The sequence below is a fragment of the Epinephelus lanceolatus genome, chromosome 17 (genome assembly GCF_041903045.1).
Source record: "Epinephelus lanceolatus isolate andai-2023 chromosome 17, ASM4190304v1, whole genome shotgun sequence".
Classification (NCBI taxonomy): Eukaryota; Metazoa; Chordata; class Actinopteri; order Perciformes; family Serranidae; genus Epinephelus; species Epinephelus lanceolatus.
In genome coordinates this window covers 18,618,869-18,626,472 of record NC_135750.1, presented here as the reverse complement: position 1 = coordinate 18,626,472, position 7,604 = coordinate 18,618,869, and the positions used below count along the sequence as shown (strand labels likewise).

Below are 7,604 nucleotides of genomic sequence, written 5' to 3'. Positions count from 1 at the left end.
TCTGGAATCCACTAAATGTACTGTAGCTGAGTGTGTGACACACACACCCTGGCCTTCCTGGAGTTAGGGCACATGCCTGTGGCCTGTGTTAGCCTGTGGTTGGTGTAATGATGACAGGCACACACACACACATACACGCACACACACTCGTACACACAGATTCCAGGACCCCCACAAACATGACTTGGCTGAGCCTGCATGGTATATTGTACTGCTGACAATGCTCCCATTACTCTTAATTACACTAAAGACTGGACACTAAATTGTTTAAATGGACTGTGTCTCTGTATGTCTGCCTGCCTCCTGTCAATGCATTTATCCTCAAGGGGGTACAACAAGTGCTCAGATCCTTTACTTAAAGAGATAGTTTGGATTTTTTGAAGTGAGGCTATATGAAGTACTTATAACCACTGTCTTACATTACAGTAGATGACAGCTGACACACCCCCAGTTTGGAGAAGCAGACAGATCTAACACCACAGAAGCTCAGCAGTGCATTGCTGTGGATGGGAGTTTGCAGCAAAACATACTTTAGCCACTTCAAAAGGCCGACCTGAAAAACTATATGTCAGTCTAAGACAGGGGTCGGCAACCTTTACTATTAAAAGATCCATTTTTGGCTAAAAAAAAGAGATGCGGAAAAATCTGTATGGAGCCACAAAGCATATTTGAGTCTTATAATGAAGGTATCTAAATTAGCCTATCAGCATTTCTAATTGCTCCAAACAAGCAGTCATTAATATCTTTTACCACAAAGTGGCTCCTCTGCAGGGGGCTATTCACAATCATTTGCTACCTGAACTCTTTGAAATCCATAGTTAGCCTAGCGTGGGAGAATCAAGATGAGGCACTGCCGCTGAGGTTTGGCCAAATTTAGACAAAAAGGCGCCAGTTTGTAGACGTATGACGCACATTTTAGCTGAAGCAATGTTTAAACATTTTTTTAATCGGTGTACAGGCTACACATTTTTACAATCAGAGGCTGTAAAATCACTTTAGGCCCAGAGCACTGATGTATGAAAAATAAAAATGTAAAAATATGTTATTTATTTCCTTTGTTTGACATACCCATAGGGAGCCACTGTAGAGGAGATTAATCCGGAGCCACAGGTTACCTACCCCTATTGAGACTATTTCCACTGCTTAACCTTGCTATTAGACAGCACTTGCCAACAACCAACAACTTTCACCCGAGAGAATGGCGTTCGCATCCTGTAAGATTATACAGCCAAATCCTGTTCTTATTTCCTCAACCCAACCACGTGTTTTTGTTGCCTAAACCCAACCACATGCGTTGGTCGTCCTTGTGTCTCGTTGTTGTACTGACGTAGTGCATTTATTTGAAAGAGACTGTATGTAAACTGTAAATTTCCTGTGAAAACAGAAGTGTACTTTGAAAGAAGACAATGCATGTAACAGGCTGAACTTGACACGGCGTCCCAGAACATCAACAACCAACTCACCCAGGGTACCTTTCACATCATAACTGGACGTGGAAGGTCCATAACCAGACGTTGATATGTGACGAGGTCAGAGTGAGAATGTGTTGAAACTGGAGGCCAAGAAAGAGCAGAAGCTAACTGTGTAAACAAACCCATGTTCAGACATGCTCAGACCCAGACAGCTACTACTGGCCTAAGTGGGACTTGGGTACAACACAACCTAAGAATCATTTTGAATTTCTCAACTCTATCTCTTTGTTTATAATCCTCTCTTCTGTTTCTCTTCTCAACACCGATTCAGCATGAATGGACGGGAAAAGGCCAACTGGCGCTGGGGAGGGCTAACGGTGCAGGGCACACCACACTGACGAGGGCGGCAGATGCTCACCAGTGGCTCAGCATGACCACCTTTATAAAATCCTCTTGAGAGAAATGTTCACTGCAAACCCTGAGTTATCTCACCCTTGCAGGTTGATGTCTATATTCAGTGCAAATAGCCACAGCTGTTTTTCTTATTCCTATGCAAACACCCAACTGTGCCGTGCACGGTATTACACCACAGGTTAGCTGTTTGGGTCAGAAAGTGCTGTTGCGCTATTAGACGTAAGCCCTTTTTCAATAGGAATTTTGCAAATTTACAGGCAAGCACCAATCAGTCTTTTTTCAGCATTGGCAGTATAAAAACAAAATCGGGGAGTGCGGCAAAATGCTGCCTACCTACTTTTGTTTATACTGAATGCACCTTTTTCAAGGCAATGGGGGGCGTGAGCAAGTAACAAAACGTGTAGCTCAGCGTGTGACGTAAACAGTGACGTGGGAGGGAAGCCGCGGCTGGTCAGTCCTTCGGCAATTCTCTCGTAAGTCGGCCCATTCTTCACCGTCCCCATCATCTGACGGTTAATGGCCTCTTCGTTTTCGAGGGCAAGGAGGGCGCGCAATTCTTTGTCTCCCCAGTTGCTCATCTTTACAGTGTCTGTCAGGTTTGCGTTTCCCTCTTGCTACTAGCTGCTTGTTAATTCCTGCTATCAGCTGTTTCTTGTTTATCCACCGCCAGTGGCTCGCACGTGCGGCGTCATCAACAGCTCCTCCCACAAGTCATCAACAGCCCCTCCCATTGCGGAAGGCTGCCTCAGTCTGTTTAAACTAAAAGGGTTTCGCCAATATGACTACCCTACGAGGCGGAAAATTGGGCACCTCGGATCAACTCTCCAATCCGGCTCTGTGTGTCTAAACGCTTGCAGCTTGCCGGCAAAACAGCCCAACATTTGCGGAAAATCTGGCAGTGTAAAAGGGGCTTTAGACGAAACTTCATTTTTTAAGTTATACGACTGAAAGACTGTAGTGTCAAAGGAAGGGGCTGTCTGATGGCAATGTGAAGCAGTAAAAGTATTCTAAATATAGCGTCCACTTTAACTGACATTGATTTCTTTTCAGATAGGCCTTTTTTCAGAACCTAAAATATGATTTGCTATTTTCTATTTGCAAACCCTAATCTATAGCAATGTATTGCTGAGCTTCTGTGGTGCTAGTCCTGTCTGCTTCTCCAAACAGGGAGCATGCAGACCACCAACTACTGTATGCAATACACTGACTATGGGTAAGTACCTCATACATCAGAACTATCCCTTTAAGTACAAGTAGCAATATCAGAATGTAAAAACACTCCTGCATTCAGAATATAAGTAACATCAGTGACAGTTTTAAGTATGATTAGAACAACTGTACATAATCTTACTAATTTTTCAGGCAGAATGGTTCCTGCCAGTCGTATATTTTCATATATTATACTACCGTGTTTTTATTACAGATGCATTAACAGCTGATTTTAATGTTTATATATACTAGTGGGTAGTTTAATGTGCTGTTAAACAAATGGATTGTATTTTATAAGCTTATTAAACTAACTGGTAACAGCAGTTTTCAGATAAGGGTTGTGGAGTAGATGGTACAGCGTGTTCCTTTAAACTATATGGAAGTAGAAGTATAAAGTAATGGAACTACTCAATTAAAGTACAAGTACTTCAAATACAGCACTTGAGTAAATGACATTATCCTGATCCCCAGTGACAGCCGGAATAAACCTCACCTTGTCTTCCTCTGACAAACTTCAAATTAATGCATATGGAGGTAAACAGATGAAGAGATTACCTGGCTCGGTCAGATGTCAAGAGCGTCTTGTGCTTCTTTTGATCTGACACGAGAATCAAGCAAAAAGTACAGTAATTTCCTCGCCATCTTCTAATCTAAACAGGTCTAATTACAGGCACCAAGGTGTATTTGGGTGGATTCATAGCCTACACATTAGAGCACATCCATTGCACAACAGCCAGGAAATGGGGTGTGCTGTGCGACCGGGCAGAGCAAGAACCAGGATCCCTCTTCTTCTTCTTTTTTTTAAGTTGCATCACAAAAACTGCGGTGCACCTCATTTCACGAATCCTTGTGTAGATTGAGTAAGATGAAGTAATTAGAGGCTTTAGTTTGGATAGCTAGCTATCTGCTCTGCTGCACTTGAAGGCAGGGAAGTTATAATTAGAAACTAGCCAGCAACACCAAAGGGTTAGGTGGCAAACACTCGCCAGGACACACATACTTGTTATTACCACTCTGCAGTTATCATTTGATACGGCAGCATCCTGTCCTGTTTTTCATGTTCCTCTGATGACATAGCCCTGATGGACCATCATCTGCTTCCACAGCAGGATGTGGCCTGCTGAGGCTCCACTAATGACTCATCAAAGATCGCTGTTTGTTGTAAGTGTGTTTTTCCGTGTGTGTGTGTTTGCACATATTTCAGCAATTGTGCGTAATGAGAAGCATATCTAGGCCAAACATTTCAACCATCCACTCGGCCTCAACCGCTGATTTGTGAATACTGGGCTACGAGTTAAACACCGCCAAGTGATTGTTCAAATAACTCTTGCTTTCCAGAAGGGGATGGTTGTTGTTTTGCTGGAAGCATTTCCCACCGTACCAACCGTTAAGTGAATATTTGGACTAAATGGTTTGGACCCTAACTGCTGCTGGAGAAGTTATGTTCACATCTAGAGTGCAACCCTGTGTTTTTGTAGATTTGTAGATCAGAACAACTACAGGCAAAAATAAGGAGCAGAAAGAAGGAGTATGGTTATAACATGATGTTTAATAAAACAAATATATTCCAATTTTTCTAAACAATATATATATAATATATATATAACACATTTACATTTCATGCAGCACCATGTCTCTATAATACTGGTGTTGACAGGATTCCATAGCATAAGTGCCACATTGAGGATAATATTTACAATACAGTAATTTACTGCAATAACTGTTGCACTGAAGTTCCATAAAAAGAGAAACAAAACAGCTCTGCCATTACCGACGACATGAATCGATCTTCCCAAGACTTCTGAAATGTCACTTCCTAACTTCTGACTCCTCATCTGTTGATGGGGAATCGGATCAGTCCATCTTTCACTGTTGCATCCCTCTGGGTGTATCACTTTTCCAGGAATCATGTCTATCCTTCCGGGTGCTGTTTGTGTCAGCAACTTTGGCAGGAAAGAATGTCTTAGGTGTTGGGTATCTATGTGTGTGTGTGTGTCAGCATCTCTGGTGTATGCAAGGCTGAAAAGTGTCTGTCAGTGTCTGTGACTGATTTGTGGGTTTGCTGGGTGTGTGTCTGTATATCTGTCCCTGTGTGTGTGTGTCCACGCTTTTGTGTCAGCGTCTCTGACAGGTGTGTAGGTTCCGGGCTGCTGTCCTGCTGACACTGTGATCTCGCTCTCCTTTCTCTGGTCGGCAGGCCAGACCGTCGCCACAGTCGCAGCGCTGGAAAAGCTCCAAGCCATGGGTGCCTTTCCTGCGGTGGCGCGTACACACCTGGCCCTCAGTCAGCACAGGCTTACAGATGCGAGACCAGAAGTGTCTGGCACAGCACAGACCCTCAGAGCAGTCTGCAGATCTCAGGCAAGTATCCCCCTCCTGGCCTGGAGAGGGAAGAGAAGTGATGAAAATATGTCACATGAAACAGGCTTCACTGAAAAGCTGCTTGTGTTGTTACACTAACGTTATAAAGATTGATGGTCCTTAATGTGACACTCACCTTTTGAAGCATGAGGCTGATTGCCGTGGGTACTGGGAGGCTTCTTGGCATGATGCTCCATAGTGTTGTTGTGTTTGTGCCAGCCAGTGGTGATAGATGCATCTGTACCAACTATGTCATTTGCCTGGCAAACACCTAGAGAGGTCAAAAGAAAGAGATGCATTCAGTCTGTGTCTATGAGCGGGGCATATTCAAATTAATGGATAACTGGAAACATGCAGACAGTGTGGCCACAAGCAAACTATCAGAATACAAATCACAACTTTGTTAATCATAAATGATTTCATAGGGGATGCCTCTGCTTACCATTGCTGCAGCGGTTTCCTGCACAACACATGGAGTCCCGTGCGCAACGCTTCCGGCTCTTACGGCAGGGCAGACAGGCGCCGCGGGCGTCGTTGCAGAATTCATCAACTCCACAATCTTCATCATCCGTGCAAACACCTGACTGCTACAATGTGATAAAAACAAAAGCATTGTGTCATTGGAGAGTTCAGATATCACATATACATTGTACGTAAACGCAACTTGTATCGTTACGCACAGAAGTGACTTTTACGCACGGGGAAGTTAATTACCTGCAAGGTGTCTGCGGGTAACTTGTGTCCCATGCCGCTGGAGGGAGAGGTGCGCGGACTCGGACTGACAGAGTCGGCGCCTTTGCCACCCGAAGCACCGGGCAAGTTTTTGATGGCATTGGAGTTCACCAGGACTGTCCCGGTGTAAACGTCCCCAAGGTATCCAAACAGCGTGAGATACACAGCCAAGAAGCGATGCGCTGCCGGTATCTGCATGACTCTCCTTTTAAATTCTGCTTTCTTGCAAAAACACACGGACAAAAAAAAAAATCCCTCTGATTTACTGACAGAAAAAAATGTCAGTGCGACAAAGTCCAAAGCGGCCTTGGAGTCCCGAATCCCAAAGTTTCCAAAGAGTTTCGGCACGATGCTTTCGAAGCCTCCTGCCTCTCAGTCCTGGGATGATCTCTTTATACATGTGGACCTGTTTGTCTTCCCGCCCCTCGCTGTGCACAACAAAGGCGGAGGGATGGAATTTCAAAGAGAGAGCCCCACTGTACGGAAATGGCCATCCATTCTGCGCGACAGGACTGCGTTTCACAATGTTTGTGTAATGATAATGACCTGCAGAGTCTGAATGCCCATCTCTTAGGAACGCATACTGGCAATAAAGCATATCCAGTCGGGATACACTCAATTTAGTTGGAATTAAATCACGTTTTCAGTCATAAAAACACTGAATAAATGAGAAATGTTCCCTTTTATTTTATATTTTTCCCCTAACACAAGTGCTAATTTAAGTTGTGCACCTTTTCCTGCTTTGTTTCAACACTGACTGATGAGCAGTTGTGGAAAACAGATGTGCCAGTCTCACTACACTGATAGAATTCTCTCAATAAAGTTTAATTATGGTAAATTTACTTCGAATAAAACGTAAAATATGAGTCATAAAGTTATTTGTTCTTGTTCTACAGAGCACTTATTCAAATGAGCAGTTTTTGTTTTCCAGAAATCTTGATGCCAGCTGTTCATTCATTAATATATTTTATTTTAATGACTTTATTATAGGCAAAATATTGCAGCACATTTTTTTTCCAACTATATAGCTGTGACAACACCTCACCAGTGTTCCTTCTTCATAAACTCACCCTTCTTCCTAAAAGCTGTTTGGTTATTCCACTTTCTTTGACATTCAAGTAGCCCAGCTGCCCTTTGGCTGTGTGAAGACAGTGATTGAAGTTACTTGCCGTCGATTAACTACTTCATTTGATCCTTGTGATTGCAGAGGGGGGGCAATTATCCTCCAAAGTGCGCTTGATTACACCAGTGGCGGACATCAATGTGTGGGATATGCAGACCATTAAGGGGTGTGAAAAGTTTACCGAATTAATGGACTTCCGTGGCGAGGCCTTTCAGGGTTGACTGGCACTTTTGAGATTAAAGGCAGCTCTCTGATCTGCGCTGCTCTCTGACCCTTTGGGCTCCTCCACTGCAAGAAATATCACTGCTGGGGCGATGAATGTCCTGAAATATTCAGGGTAAATCTTAAAGGTG

The 7,604-nt window shown here is 43.6% G+C and overlaps 1 protein-coding gene across 1 annotated transcript; it reads right to left on the bottom strand.

Moving 5' to 3' along the window:
- Positions 1-4,564: 4,564 nt before the first annotated feature.
- Positions 4,565-6,495, bottom strand: LOC117248655 (dickkopf-related protein 1-like). Its single transcript, XM_033613861.2, has 4 exons — positions 6,111-6,495; positions 5,839-5,983; positions 5,533-5,667; positions 4,565-5,416 (listed from the first exon to the last, which is right to left on the bottom strand). Exons 1-4 carry the CDS (start codon positions 6,324-6,326, stop codon positions 5,151-5,153), a joined length of 762 nt encoding a protein of 253 aa, XP_033469752.1. The 5' UTR covers positions 6,327-6,495; the 3' UTR covers positions 4,565-5,150.
- Between the last annotated feature and the right edge of the window lie 1,109 nt (positions 6,496-7,604).